Genomic DNA, 24,676 nt, shown 5'->3' on the forward strand with positions numbered 1-24,676 from the left:
TGGCTTTGAGTTTTTCTCCGTTTAATTTAATGTTAGCTGTCGGCTTGCCGTAAATAGCTTTTATTATATTTAGGTATGACCCTTGTATCCCTAATCTTTCCAAGACCTTTATCATAAAGGGGTGTTGAATTTTGTCGAATGCTTTTTCAGCATCTAATGAAATGATCATATGGTTTTTTCTTTCAGTTTATTTATATGGTGGGTTACATTGATAGATTTGCGTATGTTGAACCAGCCCTGCATCTCTGGGATGAAGCCTACTTGATCATAATGGATAATTTTTCTAATGTGTTCTTGGATGTGGTTTGCCAGTATTTTATTGAGAATTTTTGCGTTGATGTTCATGAGTGAGATGTAATTCTCTTTCTTGGTTGGGTCTTTGTGTGGTTTTGGTATCAGGGTAACTGTAGCTTTATAAAAGGAATTTGGCAATGACTCTTCTGTTTCTCTATTGTGAAATACATTAAGGAGTATAGGTATTAGCTCTTGGAAGTTCTGGTAGAATTCTGCATTGAAACCATCTGGTCCTGGGCTTTTTTTGGAAGGGAGATTTTTGATAACCGTTTCTAATCTTCGCGACTAACAGGTCTATTTATATCGTTCACCTGTTTTTGGTTTAGCTTTGGTATATGGTACTTATCCAAAAAAAATGTCCATTTCTTTTACATTTTCCAGTTTTGTGGCATACAGGCTTTTGTAGTAAGATCTAATGATTCTCTGAATTTTCTCTGTGTCTGTGGTTATGTCCCCCTTTTCATTTCTGATCTTATTTATTTGCATGTTCTCTCTCTGTCGTTTAATTAATTTGGATAGGGGTTTGTCGATCTTGTTGATTTTCTCCAAGAACCAACTTTTTGTTTCATTGATTCTTTGGACTGTTTTCTGTGTTTCTATTTTGTTGATTTCCGCCCTCAGTTTGATTATTTCCAGTCTTCTACTCCTCCTGGACGCGTCTGCTTCTTTATTTTCTAGAGCTTTCAGGTGTGCTGTTAAGTCCCCAATGTATGCTTTCTCTGTTTTCTTTAAGTGGGCACTTAGTGCTTGAACTTTCCTCTTAGCACTGCTTTCATCGTGTCCCATAGGTTTGAGTATGTTGTCTCTTTATTTTCATTAAATTCAAGGAAGACTTTAATTTCTTTCTTAATTTCTTCCTTGACCCAGGTGTGGTTCAGTAGTTGACTGTTCAGTTTCCATGAGTTTGTCAGCTTTCTGGGGGTAGCTTTGTTGTTGCCTTCTACCTTTAATCCATGGTGATCTGATAAGACACAGGTGGACACTGATATTTTATTGTATCTGTGGAGGTTTCCTTTGTTACCGAGTATTTTCAAGAAGGTTCCATGAGCTGCAGAGAAGAAGGTATAGTCTTTCCTATTTGGGTGGAGTGTTCTATAGATGTATGTTAAGTCCATTTGCTTCATTACCTCCAATAATTCTCTTAATTCTCTATTAGATTTCTGTCTGATTGACTTGTCCATTGGTAAGAGAGGTGTGTTGAAGTCTCCTACTACTAGTGTGTGTGGTTTGATGTCTGCCTTGAGTTCTAGTAATATTTCTTTTACATAAGTGGGTGCTTTTATATTAGGGGCATAGATATTCAGGATTGAGACTTCATCCTGATGAATTGTCCCTGTTATGAGTATAAAATGTCCATCTCGATCTCTTCTGATTGATTTTAGTTTGAAGTCAGTTTTGTTAGAAATTAGTATGGCCACACCTGCTTGTTTCTTAGGACCATTTGCATGAAAAACCTTTTCCCAACCCTTTACTCTGAGTAGATGCCTGTCTTTGTGGTTGAGATGTGTTTTTTGTAAACAGCACTATGTTGGATCCTGTTTTCGTATCCAATCTCTTAGCCTGTGCCTTTTTATAGGTGAATTGAGTCCATTAATATTAAGTGATATTAATGACCAGTGGTTGTTTACTCCGGTTATTCTTATTGTTTTTGGTAGTAGAGTTTGTGTGTCTCTCTTCTTTGAGTTGTGCTGGTGAAGGGTCGCTAGATGCCTGAGTTATTGTGGGTAGTGTTGGCAATATTGGATTCCTTGGGTTGTGATTTTCCTTCTATTACTTTCTGTAAGGCTGGATTTGTAGCTATGTATTGTTTAAATTTGTTCTTATCTTGAAATGTTTTGTTTTCTCCATTGATAGTGAACGATAACTTGGCTGGGTATAGTAGTTTGGGTTTGCATCCATGGTCGCTTAGTTTCTGCAGTACCTCTATCTAGGACCTTCTGGCTTTCATGGTTTCCATAGAGAAGTCAGGTGTAAGTCTGATTGGTTTATCTTTATAAGTTACTTGACCTTTTTCCTTTGCAGCTCTTAATATTCTTTCTTTAATCTGTATGTTTTGTGTTTTGATTATTATATGGCGAGGGGCTTTTTTTTTTTTTTGATCCAGTCTATTTTGTGTTCTGTATGCTTCTTGAATATTCAGAGGAATATCTTTATGTTGGGAAATTTTCTTCCATAATTTTGTTGAAAATATTTTCTGGGCCTTTGAGCTGTAACTCTTCTCCTTCTTCTATCCCTATTATTCTTAGGTTTGGTCTTTTTATTGTGTCCCATATTTCTTGAATGTTTTGTGATGAGAATTTGTTGGCTTTGCTGTTTTCTTTGATCAGTGCATTTATTTTCTCTATGGTGTCCTCAGAATCTGAGATTCTTTCTTCTATCTCTTGTATTCTATTGATTATGCTTGTTTCTGTAATCTCTGCTCGTTGACCTAGATTTTCCATATCCAGCCCGTCCTCAGTTTGTGTTTTCTTCCTTGCTTTCATTTCAGTTTTCAATTCTTGAAGTGTTTCCATTATCTGTTTGATCGTTTTTTCTTGGTTTCCCAGGGTATCATTTACGTATTTACTCATTTCTTCAAACTTTTTGTTATACTTCTCATCCATTTCTATAGGGGCATTTTTTACATGATGTTTAAGAGACTCTATTGCTTTCATAAAGTCAATTTTTTCCATTTCTTCTGTGTTAGGGTGTTCAAGTCCTTCTGTTGTAAGATCATTGGGTTCTGGTGTTTTCATGTTGTTTTTCAGGTTGTTGGGTGAATTCTTGCCTTGGTGTCTGCCCATCTCTTCCTTCTGATGCTATCTAATGGGCCTTCTAAAACAGGATCAGGTTTCCCTGCTGGCCAGAGGCCCCACTTACAAAATGCCCCGCTCCGTTTCCTGGCTCCCGCCATGGACCGAGATCCCTCTCACCACTCAGAAGGGTCTTTAGGAACAGGACCAAGCTCCCCGTTCGCCAGGGACCTCGCCAACAAAAGGCCTACCACTCTGCAGGCCAGCCACCAAAAAACCTACTTGATTTAATTGTAGTGGGACGATCTACTCTCAGTGTGGGCTTCACTGTTTCATGCTTGGACCTTCACGTCTGCGCTGGGTCTGCGCCGGGTCTCCGCCGCATCTGCCCCTATGGTGATTTTGAAGAGCATGAGAAATTACTATGTGTGTGTCACAGTATTTAGCATAGTAGTTGCCCCTGTTAGCATTCAGTAAATATTTTGAGTGATTGAGATACTTGCCAGTGTCTGTAGTTGTACTCTATTAAAAAAAACAACAACAGCACTAATGTATATGTGTATGATATGTGTCTTTGTGTGAAAGTCAGTGTACAGCCTTGGGTTTGTTCTCCCACCTTCAGACAGAGTCTCTTGATGTTTGACAGTGAGTATAGCAAGCTAGCTGGCCCATGAGCTTCTGAGGATTCTCTTCTTCCGTCACACTGTTTACACACAGGGATTACAGGCATGCTACCATGCTTGGTCTTCATGGTTTTGCAGAAAGCACTTTACGCAGTGAGCGATTTCTCCAGCCCCATATTTGTTGTGTAGACCTACAACTAGGGCTATATAGTGGTCATGCCAAAACGTAAGCGCACAAAATGGTTCAAGCTTGTGAGTGATTTTTCTTTCTTTTACATTTTTTTTCCAATTGAAAAGATAAACTCTTTGTCAAGTTGACAAATGTGAGGTGGAATGAGGTGCAGGAAGAAACTAACTGGTCGGTATAGGAAAGTATATTTGAACAAGCTTTAATTACGTTCATTTTCTATGTTTAAAATGACCAGTGCTAATATTTTACAACTTGATTATGGTAAAATAATACACACAACTGGGTGTGTTGGGGTATGCTCTTAATTCCAGCACTCCTGAGTCAGAGATAGATGGATCTTTGTGAGTTCAAGGCCAGCCTAGTCTATATAGTGAGTTCCAGGACAGGTAGGGCTATGTAGAGAGTCTCTGTCTCAGAAAAACAGAAATAATAATAATTATAATACACAATAAAATTTTATTAGGCTGGGAAAGTGACTCATTTGGTAGCATACATGTCCTTGTCTAAAAATAACCCTGGGTTTGATCCCCACATTACATAATATGTGGTATGATGATGCATTACTGTAATTCCAGTATTCCGGAGGTAGAAACAGGAAGATCAGAAATTTAGGGTCTTCCTTAGCTGCATAGTGAGATAGAGGACAGCATAGGCTACACAAGATACCATCTTTTTAAAAAAAGCAAGAAACAACAACAACAAGAAAAACCCAGTCATTTAAATCATTTTCAAGTTGAGTGACATTAAGTCTACATTGTATCATTGTAAACATCACTACTGTGCATCCACTCTTCCCTCCCCAGCCATTGGTAGCGTCTAGACTTGTATAAGTTTGACTAATTTAGGTACTTCAGACAAGAAGAATATTAGACTCTGGAGTTACCAGCATTTTCTTAAATGGAGGCAGAAGAATGAACTGCTTTTTATTTTAGATATGGAAAATAAGGTTTTTTTTTTTTTGGCATAATGATTTATTATTACTTTGTACTTTTTTTTTTTTAAAACTTTATTTTTTAATTAATTAATTTATTTATTTATTATGTATACAATATTCTGTCTGTGTGTGTTTGCAGACCAGAAGAGAGCAGCAGACCTTGTTACAGATGGTTGTGAGCCACCATGTGGTTGCCGGGAATTGAACTCATGACCTTTGGAAGAGCAGGCAATGCTCTTAACCACTGAGCCATCTCTCCAGCCCCTACTTTGTACTTTTAAAACATACAGACATGCATAATAAATTTGTTTAATCATAAACTGGTACTTCTTAAAATATAACGTTAGTGTCATTTATTATTTTTTTTTCCTTTTTATTTATTTTTTTATTCTTTTTTAATTAAAATTTCCACCTGCTCCCCGTTTCCCATTTCCCTCCCCTCCTCCCAAATATTGCCCCCTCCCCCCACTCCCCTCCCCCTATCCCCACTCCTCTTCTCCTCCCCCCACACCATTCCCCCTCCCTCTCGATACTGAAGAGCAGTCCAAATTCTCTGCCCTGCGGGAAGACGAAGGTCTTCTATCTACGTCCAGGAAGGTGAGCATCTAAACAGGCTAAGCTCCCACAAAGCCAGTTCATGTATTAGGATCGAAACCTAGTGCCATTGTCCTTGGCTTCTCATCTGCCTTCATTGTCCGCTATGCTCAGAGAGTCCAGAATCAACCCATGCTTATTCAGTCCTAGACCAGCTGGCCTTGGTGGGCTCCCAATTAATCAGTTCCACTGTCACAGTGGGTGGGTGCATCCCTCGTGGTCCTGATTTCCTTGCTCATGTTCTCTCTCCTTCTGCTCCTCATTTGGACCTTAAGAGCTCAGACCGTTGCTCCAAATTGAGACTCTGTCTCTACCTCGATCCATCGCCAGATGAAGGTTCTAAGGTGATATGCAAGATATTCATCAGTATAGGATAGGGTCATTTCAGGTTCCCTCTCCTTAGTTGCCCAAGGTACCAGCTGGGGACATATTCCTGGACACCTGCGAACCCCTCAAGAGTCAAGTCTCTTGCCAACCCTAAGATGGCTCCCTTAGATAGGATATATACTTCGCTGCTCCCGTATCCTCCCTTCCTATATCCCAACCATCCCAATCCCCCGAGCTCCTCCCATCCTCCCCTTCTCATGTTTCTCATCCCATTTCCCCTTTGCCCCATGCCACCTCACCCGCAAGTTCCCAGTTTTTGCCCTGCAATCTTGTCTACTTCCCCGTCTCCATGCGGATGACTATATGATTTTCTTTGGGTTCACTTTCTTATTTAACTTCTCTAGGATCACAAATTATAGTTTTTTTTTTTAAGATTTATTTATTATGTATACAACATTCTGCCTCGATGTATGCCCGCACGCCAGAAGAGGGCGCCAGATCTCATTACAGATGGTTGTGAGCCACCATGTGGTTGCTGGGAATTGAACTCAGGACCTCTGGAAGAGCAGCCAGTGCTCTTCACCTCTGAGCCATCTCTCCAGCCCCGGAAAATAAGTTTTAAATAAAAACTAATTTTAATACTCTGATCTGTTCTTTTATTACTGAAAAAAATTTGTCAACTCTCTCAACAATGAAGCGTGAATTAAAACTCAGAGACAGAAATTGGGGTTCAACCTAAAGATCAGAAAATCCTCAATCCGAAATGGCGATCCCGCCTCCAGCAATGTCAGAATGAGACTGAGACTGAGAGCTGTCTCCTCCTGTTTTATAATCCTCTCTAGTTCTGGGATTAAAGGCGTGCACCACTACCACCTGGTTTCTGTGGCAAGCTAGTATGGCTACTGGGATTAAAGGTGTGTGTTATGAATGGAGTACTACACAGCAGAAAAAATAATGACATCTTGAAATTTGCAGGCAAATGGATGGAACTAGAAAACATCATTTTGAGTGAGGTAACCCAGACCCAGAGAGACAATTATGACATATACTCGCTCATAAGTGGTTTTTAAACATAAAACAAAGAAAACCAGCCTAGAAATCACAACCCCAGAGAACCTAGACAACAATGAGAGACATACATGGATCTTACCTATATGGGAAGTAAAAAAGACAAAATTTCCTGAATAATTGGGAGCATGGGGACCATGGGAGAGGGTTGAAGGGGAGGGAAGAGATAGAGAGGGGAGCAGAGAAAAATGTAGAGCTCAGTAAAAATCAATAAAAAAAATGAGGGGAAAAAGTGTGTCTTATTGTTGTCTGATCTGTAACGTTCTTCAGTGTGGATATTTTACTTTTCTGATCCTCAGGCAAGCTTTATTTATTAAAATATAAATGAAGTGCCACCACACAGTAAATCTAATGTTGGAAATTTGCTTACTACAATTTACTTCCAGGGTTGGAGTCATTCACTGGGAATTCTCAGAGCTCACTTATTGATGAGGAGAAAGTACCGTCTGACTCAGAACGTGGTTCCCATCAAGAAAAGAAACTTGGAACAGGCAGTAAACTTGCTGTTAGAGACTTTGAGCAGACTCTGGACACTGAGAGCACTTTGGAAGAACTTTCTGGTCATTCTGTGAGGTAAAACAGTATATATATATTCTTTTTTGCTGCAGTTTGAATATCATTGAAGTTAGAATCTTGGCATTTAGTGAATTTGGTAAATTTCAGCATGGCAGTTCCCTATTCATGTTTGAACTGGTACAAAGTTGTTATTTTAAAATTAAAAACTTATTTAAAAACACTGAAAACTGAGCCGGGCGGTGGTGGTGCACGCCTTTAATCCCAGTACTCAGGAGGCAGAGGCAGGCTGATCTCTGTGAGTTCGAGGCCAGCCTGATCTACAAGAGCTAGTTCAGGACAGGCTCTAAAGCTACAGAGAAACCCTGTCTCGAAAAAACAAAACAAAACAACAACAAAAACACTGAAAATTTATCTTTTTGAAATGATAGTCTAACGGATTCTTCTCTGCAAAGCAAATATAATTTATTTTATAAAAACATACAGTGAATTATAGAGCCCTTTTGTTTAATGTTATAGAATTTAAAATAAGAATTCCTTTTAGGTACTGTAAATGAATTTAACTTTAGTTTCTTTATAGTGTTTTGCTTTCTATGGTTCAATTAAGGTTGTAAAATAGCATATGGAAAGTTGTAGAAATATATGATTTCTTTCTTTAAGGTAATACTGATCTAAATAATCACATACCAGTCAGGCCCATCTTTCATATGACTCATCCCTTTGTCTAGTAGTGTTTTTATGTTTGAGTTTAATTAAACCTTATTTTGCTTAATAATGGATTCCAGTCTGAAGGTGTCCATTGGAGGTCTTGGAACATATTCCCCATGCCTATGGAGAGGCACTACTGTTACACTCCCTAAGTCCTCAGTTAAAGACCTTCGTAAGCCAGTAACTACTTCTCAAAACTACTTTTATTCAAATACTCAAGCCAATTATAATTTTTGTCTTTGAAATTCATGTTTTTTTCAGAATATAAAAACAAACTTAGTATATTAGAAATATGTTTATTGTGCTAAATACTTTATAGAGTGTCTCTTAATTTATTTAACAAATATTTGGTGCAAGATAACATGAATGTTACGGTTTTTTTTTTATGTTAAATTAAGTGCCTTAAGAATTGTTACAATCAGTTATGTGAGGTTAGTTAAGAAAAAGCTCAGAAAGTGTTGTAGTATTAAGAATTAGGAGCTCTTGGGCCCGTGGCGTTGGCAAGATGGGCAAGTGTCGTGGTCTCCGTACTGCCAGGAAGCTCTGCAGCCACCGATGGGACCAGAAGTGGCATGACAAACAATACAAGAAAGCCCACTTGGGCACAGCCCTGAAGGCCAATCCTTTTGGAGGTGCCTCTCATGCCAAGGGAATCGTGCTGGAAAAAGTAGGAGTTGAAGCCAAGCAGTCAAATTCTGCTATCAGAAAGTGTGTCAGGGTGCAGCTCATCAAGAACGGCAAGAAGATCACAGCTTTCATCCCCAGTGATGGTTGCTTGAACTTCATTGAGGAAAACAATGAAGTTCTGTTGCTGGATTTGGTCGAAAGGGTCATGCTGCAGGTGATGTTCCTGGAGTCCGCTTTAAGGTTGTTAAAGTCGCCAATGTGTCCCTTTTGGCCCTGTACAAAGGCAAGAAGGAAAGACCAAGATCCTAAAGTTTGACAGTGGAAGCACAGTAATAAATTTTCCTATTCTGAGAAAAAAAAAAGAATTAGGAGCTGGGCGGTGGTGGAACATACCTTTAATCTCCACTTGGGAGGGAGAGGCAGGTGGATCTCTGAGTTAAGGCTAGCCAGGTCTACAAAGCAAGTTTCAGGATAGCTAGATGCTAGATCTGTTATACAGAGAAACCCTGTCTCAAAAAACCAAAGCCAAAAGAAAAAAGGTATGTATAAAATATTGGAGATGACAATATGAAATTAATTTTTGGTGCTCTTTGGTTTAACAGAAAATGTTGAAAGAATCATGGCTCTTTAAAAAAATTTAAACACAAAACGATATTTTACTTGAGAGATGTTTTAATATTTGTTTCTAATGTTTTTACATATGGTTATATTTTTATTAGTGTATAAAGACTATCTTAGATTTTGCTTCATAATACAGTGAATGAATTGTGATATATGTGATTAAGTAGTAGTTTAGCCAATAACCTATTTTACTATTTTATTTAGGGTGGGTTTTACCTAGCTTGTTCAAAACTCTTATCTAGCAACTAGAGAAGTATTCATACACAGCTAATCAGAGTAGCGACTCCATTGAGTGAATGCCTACATCATAATTAGTAAAGCTAAATAATGTTGGTAAAGAAAAAAAATGTTATTGATTAGTTGCTTCTTGGAGTAGTTTTTCTAATGTCTTTATGCAAAAAAATTTCTAGTGGCTCATCAGACAAGGGAAGATCTCAGAAGACTCCAACTTCTCCCCTATCTCCAAGTTCGCAGAAATTGTTACAGTTTGACCTTCCTGGGACTTCTTTAGAAAGACCTAAGTCCTCAGTCATAGTTCCTTCAACTACCACTGGATTTAAGCCCACTGCAGCTTTCACTGATATGAACAAAACAGAGACGGCTTCAACACCAGGCAAGTAGATTCATGCAGATAGACGTTTAAAAGTACAGTGTTGGGTATAGTTTGGCTGGTAGAGTGCTGGTTAGCCTGCATTATGCTCTAAATTTGAACCCTGACACCATATAAATCAGATGTGGCCGGGCGGTGGTGGCGCACGCCTTTAATCCCAGCACTCGGGAGGCAGGCGGATCTCTGTGAGTTCGAGACCAGCCTGGACTACAAGAGCTAGTTCCAGGACAGGCTCCAAAACCACAGAGAAACCCTGTCTCGAAAAAAATAAAATCAATCAATCAATCAATCAATCAGATGTGGTGGGGCTTACCCCCAATCTCAGGATTTGGAAGGTAGAAGCAGAAGTTAAACGTTGTCCTAGGCCACCTAGTGAGCTAGAAGGGTAGCCTGGGTTACATGAACCATATTTCAAAAGAGAAGAAGAAAATACCAAATTAAAAAAATAAGTTACTATTTACATTTTCCCCCTGAAAGTTCTTTTTTTCCCAATTAAGTGATAGGGAAATATTTCAAGTTTATGTGATTGCTCTTTGAAGTATTAAACAAAAGTTGTATAGAAAATTAAGTACTGAAAAGCATAAGAAATTCAACACCTTTCCCCATATTGTCAGTATTAGTTAAAATTCATCCCCAAAATAATATATTGTTTGTAGACATGTAATATATATGTTCACATGTATACACACATAAAACAAGAAAAAAGTAACTGTTAAAATACAATATATTAATAAGCACTGTCTTTAGTTCAAGGGAAGGGTAGATTTGTTACGTGCTCATAAAATGAGTCATTGTCATTTATATGAACCGTTTGATTTAACAATTCTTCTGTCCCCCAGGTTCTAAGCGGTTTTCTCCTGCTGGTCTTCAGCATCGTATGGCTGCAGAACTCAGTTACCTCAGTGCCATTGAGGAGTCAGTGCGTCAGTTGTCAGATGTGGAGCGAGTGAGAGGCATTTCTCTTGCTCAGCAAGAGAGTGTATCTCTGGCTCAGATCATAAAGGTATCAGTTGAATTTTTTTCTTAATTTTTTTCCCCATGGTTTCCTCTTTTCTCTGTGTTTGGAAGTACTCTTAATGAGTTTTGTTTGTTTGAAGAAAATAAACTTTCAGGCTAAGCATGCTGGTGCACGGCTTTAATCCCAGCACTCAGCAGGCAGAGGCAAGAGTATCTCTGTGAGTTCAGGTTCAATCTCCTGTTCTATATGGCAAGTTCCAGCATAGTAAGACTTCATATAGAGGAAACCTTGTCTCAAAGAAGAAAGAAAGAGAGGGAGGGAGGGAGAGAGAGAGAAAGTAAAGTATCTGATGACTTTTAGGTGTACTACCTTTCCTTTAGTCTCTAGTTGTTTGCTGTAGAGCTGTGTGAGTCTAGTGCGGTGTTCACTTTTGCAATCCCAGCTGTACATGCAGTAAGCTGAGGCAGCTTGATCCATAAAAGACCTGTTTGAAGAAAGAAGAAAGGAGAGAAGATAGGAAACAAAGGGATTTATTAACTGAGGCCATTGTATCAAAACAGCTTAATGCTGCAGAATTAATATTTCATCACTTTTAATTTAAAGGCACAGCAACAACGCCATGAAAGAGATTTGGCCTTACTGAAGCTAAAAGCTGAGCAGGAAGCTCTGGAGTGCCAGAGGCAGCTAGAAGAAACCCGGAACAAAACAGCTCAGGTGATTTATTTTGTGGCGGGTATTGATTCTTTAAACCTAAAATTTTATATTTAGAAATTTCACTGTAGAACTCCTTAAGTGTATAAGAATAAAAATGAAAGGTTGGGTTGTAAATATTTTAGTACTTTATATGTCATAATTCGTGACATTTGAGTCATCTAGCAATCCTTTAAGCAGTCAAGACTCAGTCCTCATTTAGAGCAGTGGCAGCCACTGTGCATTGTGATTAATCACCCACAGACCCTTCAACTATGAAATCCAGGTTATAGTCAAGCCTAGTTTTCATAAATTATTTGGTCTATGAGACAAATTTATAAGTTAAAACTAAGTTACCCAGAAGGAAGACTAAAACCTAAGCTTTTCACCCCATTTTATTTATTTATAGGTCCATGCAGAATCCTTACAGCAGGTGGTTAAGTCTCAAAGAGAAGTGACTGAAGTCCTCCAGGAAGCAACTTGTAAAATAGCAGCTCAGCAGACAGAGACTGCTCGCCTCACCACAGATGCAGCTCGGCAGATCTGTGAGGTAAGAGGCACTGGAGCCCTCCTTCTTCTTCTACGTCATTCTGAATAACTCAGATCTTGCAAGAGATGGGTATCTAACTCTTATAAGATGCACACTTAGACTTAGTGAGTTTTAGTGAGGCCCCATTAAAATAAGGTTGACATATACATTGGTAATGTATTGTACGTATGAAAGTTAGACAGAACAAAGATAGAGAACTCTAAATCTCTACCTTCTGGTAAGCTTTTTATGAAAGTCCTAACTATTGATACATAATTTATAAATAGTATAATATATTATGTTGAATACATAGTATATATTTCTCTAAAATACTAGTACAGTCAGAAATAGATTATGCCTATCACTCTCCTCTTTCATCTCTTTACAGTTAGTCCCCAGTCTTGGCATCAGAGGAGCTTCATGACTGTGTCTTTATTTTATTTGATTTTTTTAAAGGCAGGATCTCAGCCGGGTGGTGGTGGCACACGCCTTTAATCCCAGCACTCGGGAGGCAGAGGCAGGTGGATTTCTGTGAGTTCGAGACCAGCCTGGTCTACAAGAGCTAGTTCCAGGACAGGCTCCAAAACCACAGAGAAACCCTGTCTCGAAAAACAAAAACAAAAAAACAAAAAACAAAACAAAACAAAAAAGGCAGGATCTCATGAAATCTAGGCTGGCCTCAAGAATGCTATGTAGCTAAGGATGATCATGAACTCCTGATTCTCTTCTAATCTCCCAAGTGCCAGAGTGAGAAGTGTAAGCCACTCTCTTGGTTTACATGTTTTTGTTTTTAACCCATAGTGAGATTAGTCATTATCTTTTAAAAATATTTTATTTGTATGGATGTTTTATCTGCATGTATGTTTGTATACGACATGATGCTCATGGAGGCCAAAAAAGGGCGTTAAATTCCCTGGAACTGGAGTCACAGACAATTGTGAGCCAGTTTGTGGGTGCTGGGAATTGAATCAGATCCTCTGGGAGAGTAAACAGCCAGTGCTTTTAACCTCTGAGCCAACTCTCCAACCCTTCAATATCTTTTCTTTTGCCATACCAATGGCAAAGCCAGAAATAATTTTATTTCTTTCTCCGTGAAAAGGATATTATCATCTATGGATAGAGTTTGATTTTTAGCAATTCTGAAAATTAGAAGTATTTGTGAAATGACTGCCATTAAAAAAATTCTATGTGTCAGCACCTTTAATCCTAGTACTTAGGAGGGAGAGGCAGGTGGATCTCAAGTTTGAGGCCAGCCTGTTCTACAGAGTAGGTTTCCAGGACAGCCAGAGCAACACAGAGAAACCCTGTCTTGGAAAAAACAAACAAACAAAAACCATGTATCTATGAATCTATGTAGGGTACTGTGAAATTAAATAAATACAAAGTTAGTCTCGTTTCTTAAGCAAAAATTTTAAAAGATATTTATTTTTTAAAAATCTATGTGTTGGGTGTGAGCCAACCCTGAGAACATGAGCATGAGAGACCTAGCCCCAACCCCCACCTGCCACATGGCAGCATGGGCTGGAGAGAGTTGCCTTGCCTCTGCCCCCATCAACCAAGGACTAAGGCAGGTGAGAGAGTTGACCCTAGGATAGTAAGAGTGGGAGAGCTGTCCCTGCCCCTCCCCCCACCACATACCTAGCCAGTTGCAGCACTTGGGAGAGGAGGCCCTGCATCTCTCCAGGGCAGCACAAGTAGAGCCTACCCTATTAGTGAAGGTGTGGACAAGCCATCCCTGAAGTTGTGAGAATGGGAGAGCTGCCCCATTGCTCATCTGTCCCATGGCAGCATGGGTAGGGGAAGATAACCCCACCAACAACACCTGGGGCTGATGGGAGAGCCAGAGAGCAGACCCTGCACCTTACCTGAGCAACACAATAAACTCAACCCTGTTGGTAGAGGTGTGGGTGAGCCAGTCCGAGTAGTGGGCTGGGACCAGTTGCCCTCCTACCTGCCTTCCCATCAACACCTGAGGCAGGTGAGAGAACTGCCCTGTGGCCATAAGAGCAGGGAAGCTGTCCCTGCCTCCACCAGCTGCAACACTTGGGAGAGCAGGCCCTGCACCCCACCAGGGCAGCACAAACAGAACTGATCCTGTTAGTGCAGGATTGGGTAAGCCAAGCCCGAAGTTGTAAGCCATGGGAGAGCTATCCCCATTTCCCATCTGGTGGACCAGACCCTACAGCTCCCCAGGCCCAGACCCAGGGTTATGACTTGGCCAGCCCCAACATCTACCCCATCTATGACCTGCTGGAGCATGTGAAGGAACATAAACCTGCAGGATCTCCACAACACAGGGTAACAACAGGATACGCAGGAAGAGTCCTAATGAGGGCCTAGCATCTATAGTGTAGTAGAAACCAGAGGCCTCGAACCAGACCAATGACTCTGCAATGAACACTTGCAAGTAAAGATGTGTGGATAAAAGGGTTTATGGCATGACTCACTGTGTCACACTGCAGCTTCCATGATGAGATTTTTAATTTTTTCCCTTTTTTCCCCATTTTTCTCTTAAATTTTGTTTTATTTGGGGATGGGGTAGATTAGAAGAGATGGGGAGATAATGAGATCAAGATACATGATATAAAAAACACAGAGAATAAATAAAATTTAAAAAAAATATATGTGCTGGGCATGGTGGTACACACCTTTAATCCCAGTTCTTGGAGGCAGAGGAAGACGGATCTCTGTGAGTTTGAGGCTAGCCTGGTCTACAGAGTGAGTTCTAGGACAGCCAGGGCTACAGATAAATCCTGTTTTGAAAAAAACAAAACAAAACAAAAAATAAACTAAAAAATGTGTGTATGGGTATGTGTGTGTGTGTATGAGTGTGGGTGCCCAAGAGTCAGAAGAGATCATTGGATCTCTTGCAACTGGAATTACACATGATTTTAAACCACAAAGTAGGTGCTGGGAACTGAACTTAGGTCCCATACAAGGTCAGTATGCAGTCTTTTTTTTTTTTTTTTGGTTTTTCGAGACAGGGTTTCTCTGTGGTTTTGGAGCCTGTCCTGGAACTAGCTCTTGTAGACCAGGCTGGTCTCGAACTCACAGAGATCTGCCTGCCTCTGCCTCCCGAGTGCTGGGATTAAAGGCGTGCGCCACCACCGCCCGGCAGTATGCAGTCTTAAACACTATACCACCTCTCCAGTACCTCTTAATAAAATTTTAACTTAGTAGAAAACATTAACAAAAGATTTTTAAAAGTACTATTAAGTCATCAAATGAAGGAATAGCTTAAAACTGTAATTGAAAAATTATCAAATAAATAATATGTTAACAGTTATAATAAGGGCGTAAGGGACAGGCAAATGTACTTCATGGTACAAAATATTTAGAAAGTAAGCAGGACTTATTCTCAAGGGAAGACTAACTTTTGGTTTACTGTTGCTTATTATATGATTTGAAGATGTTTCCTATGTGACTAATAAATTGTTATAGTGGGTAAAACTTTAGAAATTATTGAATTCAAGTTTTTTCCCTAACATTTATTCATTTTTGCTTGTGTGTGTGAGTGCCTGAATGTATGTTATTTTACTGTATGCATGCCTGGTGCCTGTGGGGACCAGTAGAGGACATGTAACCCCCTGGAACTAGAGTAACAGATGGTTATGAGCCTCCATGTGTGTGCCGGGAACTGAACCAGTTTCTCTGTAGAGCAGCTGGTATTCTTAACTGCCTAACTTCTTCCCAGCTCTTTAATTCATTTTCCTAAGATGAACCTGTTATGACTTAAAGAAGCTAAATGACTTGATTGTAGTAGTTTATCAGAGGCAGAATTTATTTTGATTTCAGTTCAGTGATCTTTTTAAAAATTATGTTTATTTGTTTATTTACATGGCAGAGGTAGGTGAGTTCAGATGTTGAGGTCAGAGGACAACTTGAGGGAGGTGCTTCTCCTGCTATGTATGGGTCCTGGAGAGCCAACTTGGGTCCTCAAGTTTGGCAGCCGTTGTCTGAGGACATCTTGCTGGCCCCAGTTCAGTGATTTTTTTTTCCAGGACGTTTTCCTTTTCAGGTGTCCTCTGATACTACCTTCTAAAATCTACTTGTGCTATTTTGTGTGTTCACATTCAGATGGCAGAACTAACTCGGACACAAATCTCCGATGCCATTGGTGCTTCTGGAGTTTCCTTAACAGCACTGTATGACCACCAGCGGCAGCATCTTCCAGACTTTATGAAGCAACTGAGGACCAAAGCTGAAACAGATAGGTACGTATGCAGCCATTCAAAAATATGTGATGAGGTATCTTTTATATCCCATGCACTATTTAGGGTATTGAGAATACAATTAAGGGCATATAGTCCAGTGGAAAGAGAAACATTTGGCAAATACTCAGCTAAGTGAAAGATGCTTTATAAACTTAGATAAGTGTTCTAAAAGAAGCACACATCTCAGAGGAGATAGTAGATAAGGAATAATTGATATAAAGGAGGGAAATAGGCAGATTAAAGGTCTACAACATATCTAAGGGGAAATGAAAACAGGAAAGGCCAGTGTAATGGAAGAAGAGAGCAAAGAGGAAAATGGTATGGAATTGGTTTAAGATCAGTTGTTGGTACTATGTATGTGTCAAAACATAGGTCTTCATAATCTGCGTAGTCATAGCTTCAGTATCATTGGTGTCCTATAGTTTTTACTGTTAGGATAGGGTTGTTAATGTCATCTATTATATGAAGGATAAAGGATACGAAGGGAAGGTAGGGCGGTGAGGATTAAGGTAACAGCAAGTAGAATTGTTCAAATTATTTAGACTTTTTGGGCATCTACTGTGCTAGTGTGGGTTTATTTGGTAATAAATAAAATAAAGTGTACAATGTCAAATACTAAAAAGCTAATAAGGAAAGCAATTATTAGGGTATGATCGTGAGAGTTTATTAGTTCTTTTTTTTTTTTTTTTTATTTATTAAAGATTTCTGCCTTCTCCCCGCCACCACCTCCCATTTCCCTCCCCTTCCCCCATCAAGTCCCCCTCCCTCATCCCTAAGAGTAATCCGGGTTCCCTGCCCTGTGGGAAGTCCAAGGACCACCCACCTCCATCCAGGTCTAGTAGGGTGAGCATCCAAACTGCCTAGGCTCCCACAAAGCCAGTACGTGCAGTAGGATCAAAAACCCAGTGCCATTGTTCTTGAGTTCTCAGTAGTCCTCATTGTCCGTTATGTTCAGCAAGTCCGGTTTTATCCCATGCTTTTTCAGACCCAGGCCAGCTGGCCTTGGTGAGTTCCTGATAGAACATTTAGGCAATGAAAGGAGACAGAGACAAAGACCCACATTGGAGCACCGGACTGAAATCTCAAGGTCCAAATCAAGAGCAGGAGACAGAGCACGAGCAAGGAACTCAGGACCGCGAGGGGTGCACCCACACACTGAGACAATGGGGATGTTGTATTAGTTCTTCTATAATGGGCGATGTGGTATCTTATAAGCCTAATTGAAAGGGGTTAGCCATATAAGATATATAGAGGTTAGTCTATAATTTAACTTTGACAAAGTTATATAATAAATTTACTAATATCTAATTGAGAAAGTCATAGAGGTTATGAGATTGGGATTTGTACTCCTTGCTTTCTTATTGACTTAAACATAGGTAGGTTCTTGGAGTGTGTGGTAGGGTGAGGGACAGCTATTGGTCACTCTAGACTTGTTGATGCTGAGAGAGCTTCTTGTTTGGAAGCTGGTGAGGGTAGGACCTTGCAGATGTTAGCATTTTGGACTTTACTTTAGAAACATGAAAAGTCATTTAAGAAGTTTTAGGACAGGGTCTTACTTTGTAGCCCTGCCTGGCCTGGAACTTACTATGTAGACTAGACTGGCATCAGACTCAAAGAGACCTGCTTCCCAAGTGTTGGGATTAGATAAAGCTGTATGTCACTATGCCCAGTTATACTGTGGGTAAATGTGATTTTTCTTTGGGGAGGTTTTGGTTTTTTGTTTTGTTTTGTTTTATCAGGGTCTCACAATGGAAGTCAGTATAGCCTAGAACTTACTGTGCAGCCCATGCTGCCTTAAACTTGTGGCAGTCCTCTGGTTTTGTTCCCTGTGTTCTCCTAAGTGTCAGTACTACAAGTGAGTGCCATTGCTCCAAGCTTTGGGGGTTCTTTTGTTCTTTCTTTTTATTTTTATTTTCCCTTCCTTCCTTCCTTCCTTCCTTCCTTCCTTCCTTCCTTCCTTCCTTCCTTCCTTCCTTCCTTCCTTCCTTCCTTCCTTCCTTCCTTTTTTTTTGTAGTTGTTTTATTTTGGTTTGGTTTTCTGAGACAGAGTCTCATGATGTAGCTCTGGCTGTCCTAGAACTCACTCTGTAGAGCAGATTGGCCTTTAACTCAGAGCTCCTCCTGCCACTGTCTCTGGAGAGCTGGGATTAAAGGCGTGTGCCACCACTGCCTGGCTTGCTTTGTGGGTTTTTTTTCTTAAATAATATTTTGACTGTCTCTAATTCATAGAAACTAGGAGTAAATAGAGACAGTGTTCTTTATATGTTGTATGTTCTTTTCTATGTGTGAATTCTAAAATACTTTCTAACACTTTGTCATTTTTATGCATTCAACATTTTATCTCCAATTACTATTAAACAGTATTTAAAATCTTTACTGGAGACCTAATATTTAATCAAGTCTTGTTTTGTTTTGTTTTGTTTTTAGGATAAGTCAGTCTGTGTCGCTCTCTCAGAATAAAGAAGGAGCTCTGGACTCAAAGCGTCAGAAATATTCCCCTTCATATGACAGTTACTCTGAGTCTTCAAAGTACAAGAATCATGATCGAAGGTGAAGAAAGTTTGTTTCAGTACAGTTTGATGAATTCTGATAAATGATTTAAACATTGCCTTTTCTTTCTTAATTTTTTTTTTTTTTTGGTATAAACTGAGTGATGTCTGGTTTTAAAGTGCCAGCCTCCCCTTTTGATTAGCAAATGTAAAAAATATTTGTCCATGTAATGATGCAGCTATTATTCCTTGAGGGTATAGTAATATAAACATTGCATAGGCTGTTCCTTCTACTTGCAACTTTCAGAGCAATCTTTCAAGTCAGACAATAATATGATTAAAGAAGGGAACTGAGACCCCAAAGAAATTATGAGTTCTCGCAAAACATTTCTGCATGCACATAGACACATGCTTATTCACACATAAGTAGTGACTCGTTAAGGATTTGAGCCTTGATTTATTTGGTTCTAAAGCCTGGGTTTATTGCATATTTCCATACTGACGTCTTTTTTTTTCTTATCTTCTCTTCCCCCTCCCCCATTGTTCCTGCTGTCTTCTTTCTTACCTTTTTCTCTCTTTCCCTCCGCCTCTCTTCCTTATCCTTCTCCTTTGAGATTATGGTTTCACTATGTTACTCTTGAGTGGCTATAATTGGGTTTACAAGCATGTGTCATCATGAATGCCTTTGTTCCTATCTTTTGGTGTTTGCATATGTACTAATATTATGAATACTATTGAATAGTTTGCCATTTATACAGGGACAGTATTAATATCTGTATTTCTCAGTTATTGTTTCATCCTCAGGCAGGCTTCTTTCTAGCATTTCTAGTGGTACAATAAATAACCACATCATCATTTGCCGGGTGGTGGTGGTGCACATCTTAAATCCCAGCACTTGGGCAGGGATTGGCGGATATCTGTGCATTTGAGGCCAGCCTGGACTATAGAGCAAGTTCCAGGACAGGCTCCAAAGCTACACAGAGGAATCCTGTCTCAAACCAGCAACAACAACAAAAAAACCCCAAAACCCCCACATCATCAAGTAAAATAAAACCTTAACTAAGGAAAAAGGAACTAAAAGTGTGAAAAGTAATGTGTGCTGAGCACAACAGCTATCGGTCACTTCTTATGTTAAACGTGTGGCTCCTTTTTAACGTTAATGGGCTTTGGGTTACTATAACGGATTGTTAGTAGGTTTCTTACTCAGCCATGTGATAACCAGGGTGATTTTTCTAAAGCTGGCACCCAATTCAGCTATTCACATGTTTGAAAGTTTTCCCAGGTCATTTAGGTTTCTTGTGACGATTTTTACTTCACATGTTTTTAGAGCTCATCTATGTTAGTGTATATCACCATTATATCATCAAATCATTTCTTGTGCACACTTATATTTTGTTAGTTGATAGCCATTTGGGTTGTTTCTGCTTTTGCGGTATCATGAATAATTCTGTTGTGAACATCATTAATGTTCAAGTTCTTGTGCGGTTATGTATTTTCATGTTTCATGAGTATATATTTAGGAATTACTGAACTATGTGATACATGTTTTTGTTTTTGTTTTGAAAGACTGAAACTTTTTCAAGAATTGCCAAACTGTTTTCCAAAGCTTCAGGGCTTTCCCCCAGGAGTGTGCAGTTTCTCACATCCTCATGCAGACTAGGCACTCCTTTGTCTGCAGTCATCCAGGGGCTGACCGTGTGCACTTGCAGCTCCCAGATTCACCATAGGTGATGGCAGGAGTTTAAGGAAAGGCAAAACTTAAAAGCCAGTAAAATAAATACAGGAAAATTTAGCTCTAAAGGTAGAAAGAAAAACATTAAGAATAGAATCATGGAATAGAAGAAAAGAGAGGTTTTATTTGATATTTAATTTTGATATAAATTCAGGCTTTCAAAAATGTACCAAGAATAATATAAAGTCCTTAAATATCTTTCATTGATAGTATCCAAATGTTGATATTTTTACTCTCTCTTTCTTCCTACCTACCTACCTACCTACCTACCTACCTACCTGCCTGCCTGCCTGCCTGCCTGCCTGCCTGCCTGCCTATCTGCTTATTTATTTTAAAGCAAGTAGAGCTTTTAAAGACGGTCCAGAGGCTGTAATGACCTGGTGCAGTTTACCTAACATGCACAAGACTCTGGGCTCAATCCCTAACACCATATAAACCAAATGTGAAGTCTCCTGCTGGTAGGCTTAGTACAAGGGTTGTAGTCATGTAGAGCCGCAGTTCAAGGTCAGCCTTGGCTACATATTTAGTATAAGGCCAGCCTGAGCTACATGAGATCTTGTCTAAAAACAAAGAGATAAGTACTGCGTGGTGCTTTCACAGAGGCAAAAACAGTTTATGAATTTGACCATTAGAAGTTTAGATAGTTTGTCAAGAACAGTTCTAGTAGCACAGTTAGTGATAAGTCATGTGCTGATGAAAGAAAATGGAAGTAGTGAGCAGAAGCCTCCCTTTAACCAGAAATGAAACTGTGAAATGAAATAGCGGAGTGATAACTTGAGAATAGTGGTTGTCTGTGTGTTTCCAAGTAAAACTTCTCTTCTTTCCAGTTATATTTTATAGTATGTCTGTCTATCTTTCTGTCTTCCGTTTATGCCTTGATTATAAAGTACAGCCTTTTGGTCAGATAAGTTTGCTTTGAAGTTATGATCCTTAATTTATTTTTTGTATGTTGTTTCCATAATATCTATATAAACAGAAGTAGTAGTGGGAGCAGCCGTCAAGCAAGCCCTTTAGTTCCTTGTAAGGAAGATGAGAAGAAATTCCACAGTGAAAAGATGGAGAGTTCAATTGATGAACAACTTCAGACTGCTGCAGATGATTCCCTACGAAGTGATAGTATTCCATCTCTTCCTGATGAGAAAGGTAACTTTCCTTGTACACATGTGCATTTCCTTTACACACATGCACATTTCCTTGTACACAAATGTGGAAACTGAAGGAAGGAATAGTGATCCTTGGGACAAGGTGGCAAGTCCCAAACTCACATATTGACTCACTTGCTTTTTTGTGGTGCTGAAATTTGAACTCAGGGTCTTATACAGGCCAGGCAAAACCTTTGCTGAGGAGCTCTTCTCTCCAGTTTTGTAGTTTATTTGGAAAATAGTAGTTAAAAGTGATAGACTTGCGTATTAACTTAAGAGATTCCTTTCAAAGTGTTGTTTCTCTTTACTGCATCCAGTAAATTGAAGGAATTAAGAAAAAAGGAGCCAAATCTTGAAGGTTTAGAAAATTCTCAGCCTATTCTTTTTTTTTTTTTTTTGTCTTTCAAGGCAGGGTTTCTTTTTTTTTAATATTTATTCATTTATTATGTATACAATATTCTGTCTGTGTGTATGCCTGCAGGCCAGAAGAGGGCACCAGACTGCATTACAGATGGTTGTGAGCCACCATGTGGTTGCTGGGAATTGAACTCAGGACCTTTGGAAGAGCAGGCAATGCTCTTAACCTCTGAGCCATCTCTCTCCAGCCCCTCAAGGCAGGGTTTCTCTGTGTAGCTTTGGACTGTGTCGTGTGTTTTGTGTGTGTGTGTGTGTGTGTGTGTGTGTGTGTATGTGACTGTTTCTCCTGCATGTATATCTATGCTCCACATGTGTGCTTCGTGCCAGCAGAGACTGGAAACGAATATAGATGGTTGTGAGCCATTATGTGGTGGTCTCTGGAAGAAATGCAGCTGTTTTTGACCACTCGTCCATGTCTCCAGCCACATTGAACCATAGTTTAAGAAGGGAGTGCAGTGGGAGAAAGATGAAGAAAGCAAGCATATTTTGGAGAGAATGCCAAGAGTGTGCCTGGACATAAAGACTAGCCGTGGATTTGGTCAGCCTTTATAATAGAAGCCAAAAATAAATGTGGTTACCAGAAGAAACAATGCCAGTCTAAACTAAAGTAGGTTGGATAAAGTAGAGAAGAACAGACTTCTAGAATTCTGTGGGATGGGTCATTAGACTGTCTCAAGCTGTAAACATGTGTGTTCTTCAAAAGGGAGAAGAATGACTTCTGGGGCAATTAACAGATCAGCAGGGCTGACACTGTCAAATCAGGCCAAGGTGCCAAAGCTGTTCTATTTCAGAAGTGGGGCTACTCCCTCCCACACTCCTCTCTCTTCAATTAAAAATTTACAAGTTTAAAAAAAATCAAATTTTAGCCGGGCGGTGGTGGCGCACGCCTTTAGTCCCAGCACTCGGGAGGCAGAGACAGGCGGATCTCTGTGAGTTCGAGGCCAGCCTGGTCTACAAAGGGAGTTCCAGGACAGGCTCCAAAGCTACAGAAAAACCCTGTCTCGAAAAACCAAAAAAAAAAAAAAAAAAAAAAAATCAAATTTTAACATTGTCTAGACTGTTTTTACATTTATTTGTAATTGTAAAATTGGATGGTTGTAACATTCCTCCTCTTCATCCTATTAGACTCGACTTCTATTGCAACAGAATACTCCTTGAAATTTGATGAATCTATGACAGAAGATGAAATAGAAGAAAAATCATTTCGATCTTTACTACCTTCTGAGAGTCATCGTAGATTTAACATGGAAAAGAAAAGAGGCCATCATGATGACTCTGATGAAGATGCTTCCCCGGATAAGCCTGCACTGTCTTCTGCCAAGGTGTGTCTACTTAGGAGGTCATAGCTTCCCACAGATATGAAAATGCATTTTATATAAGTACCAGGAAAATATCAGAAATATTTTTCAAGAGATCAAATTTATATTATACATGTAAAATCTAGCTTGGTTATTCAGATGAAATAGAATATAAACGTTAGTTATAATAACACCTTTAAAGGATCTCAGCCAGTATTGCTTGCTTTTTCATCTCATCCATCTGAAAGTAGACATTTCTTTCCAAATTGTGTGCTTTTTAGAAAACAGGAACAACTTTTTCCCTGCTTTGCTTCCCTGGGACAGTGCATGGCTTGTGGTAATTGTTCATCAAGATTTTTTTTTTTGACTGAATTTCAGTCCCTCTTATATCTTTCTGAGTGATATTTTCTTATATTTTAGACAGTTTTATGAGATGCTTGTTTGCTTTTTTTTTAGTTTCCATACTTTTTTTCTTTCTGAGATGAGATCTCTCTGTGTTGTTCAGTCTAGTCTCACAAACTCATGTAATCCTATCTCAGACTCTGGAACTAAAGACGCATGACCCCACTCCTATCTTTTGTAATTAACTTTTTATAAATGCATAAGTTTTTAAATGAAGTTAAATACCAAAAGATTTAGAAGGTGTTAATTTTGAAATAAACTGTATACTTCAGGAGCTGAGCATGCCATTCTCGGGAGGACAGGACAGCTTTTCTAAGTTCACCATGGAGATGGTGCGACAGTATATGAAAGAAGAGGAAATGCGTGCCGCTCACCAGTCCTCACTTCTGCGTCTTCGAGAAAAGGCCTTGAAGGAGAAGACGAAGGCTGAATTGGCCTGGCTTGAACATCAAAAAAAGCAAGTTCTTCCAATAAATGTAGATTTTACTATTCAGTTTCTTTTGAAATAAGAAATGCTTCATGTCTTAAGATATTTCTGTTTGTTTTGGTGTTGGGGAATCAAACCCTGGTTTGGTGAATGCTAAACTTGTGCTAACTGAGCTGTGCTCCTAACCTGTCTCATCCAGTGGGGTTTTATCAGCACAGTTCTCACGTTAGAAATAGTGGCAGTAATTTTTGATTTGTGTTACTTGCAAAATAATTTTCCTACTGGTGGATATTTTTATTTCTCTTAGATCACTCCATTCAACTCATTATAGGTTGTCAGTTCTCTCAAGTGCTGTATTGCTATCCTTAAAGGATGAAGTCCAGGCCTTGCGTGTATTATACCCTCAGTAAAACACTTAGTGTAACTTGAATTGTTACTTGTACCAATTGCTTTCCACATAGGAAGATATTAAATCAGTTTATAGGCGTTATAGTACTTAAGAATTTTTTACTTATAAATTTAATATTTGTATTAATG

The 24,676-nt window shown here is 39.3% G+C and overlaps 1 protein-coding gene and 1 pseudogene across 5 annotated transcripts in view; both read left to right on the forward strand.

Moving 5' to 3' along the window:
• Positions 1 to 24,676, forward strand: part of Cep350 (centrosomal protein 350) — a 156,368-nt gene that overhangs the window by 70,145 nt on the left and 61,547 nt on the right. For 4 of the 5 annotated variants that reach the window (XM_057769109.1, XM_057769113.1, XM_057769110.1 and 1 more), the window contains exons 15-24: positions 7,149 to 7,335; positions 9,642 to 9,844; positions 10,681 to 10,844; positions 11,403 to 11,513; positions 11,899 to 12,039; positions 16,096 to 16,232; positions 18,660 to 18,782; positions 21,430 to 21,596; positions 23,138 to 23,334; positions 23,985 to 24,169. In XM_057769109.1, the coding sequence (XP_057625092.1) occupies positions 7,149 to 7,335; positions 9,642 to 9,844; positions 10,681 to 10,844; positions 11,403 to 11,513; positions 11,899 to 12,039; positions 16,096 to 16,232; positions 18,660 to 18,782; positions 21,430 to 21,596; positions 23,138 to 23,334; positions 23,985 to 24,169 (1,615 nt within the window). Of the gene's footprint in view, positions 1 to 5,313; positions 5,371 to 7,148; positions 7,336 to 9,641; positions 9,845 to 10,680; positions 10,845 to 11,402; positions 11,514 to 11,898; positions 12,040 to 16,095; positions 16,233 to 18,659; positions 18,783 to 21,429; positions 21,597 to 23,137; positions 23,335 to 23,984; positions 24,170 to 24,676 lie in introns of all 5 variants that reach the window. The other variant, XM_057769111.1, reaches the window with a different exon arrangement.
• Positions 8,489 to 8,919, forward strand: LOC130874111 (40S ribosomal protein S23-like; annotated as a pseudogene).

The sequence above is a fragment of the Chionomys nivalis genome, chromosome 5, assembly GCF_950005125.1.
Source record: "Chionomys nivalis chromosome 5, mChiNiv1.1, whole genome shotgun sequence".
NCBI lineage: Eukaryota > Metazoa > Chordata > Mammalia > Rodentia > Cricetidae > Chionomys > Chionomys nivalis.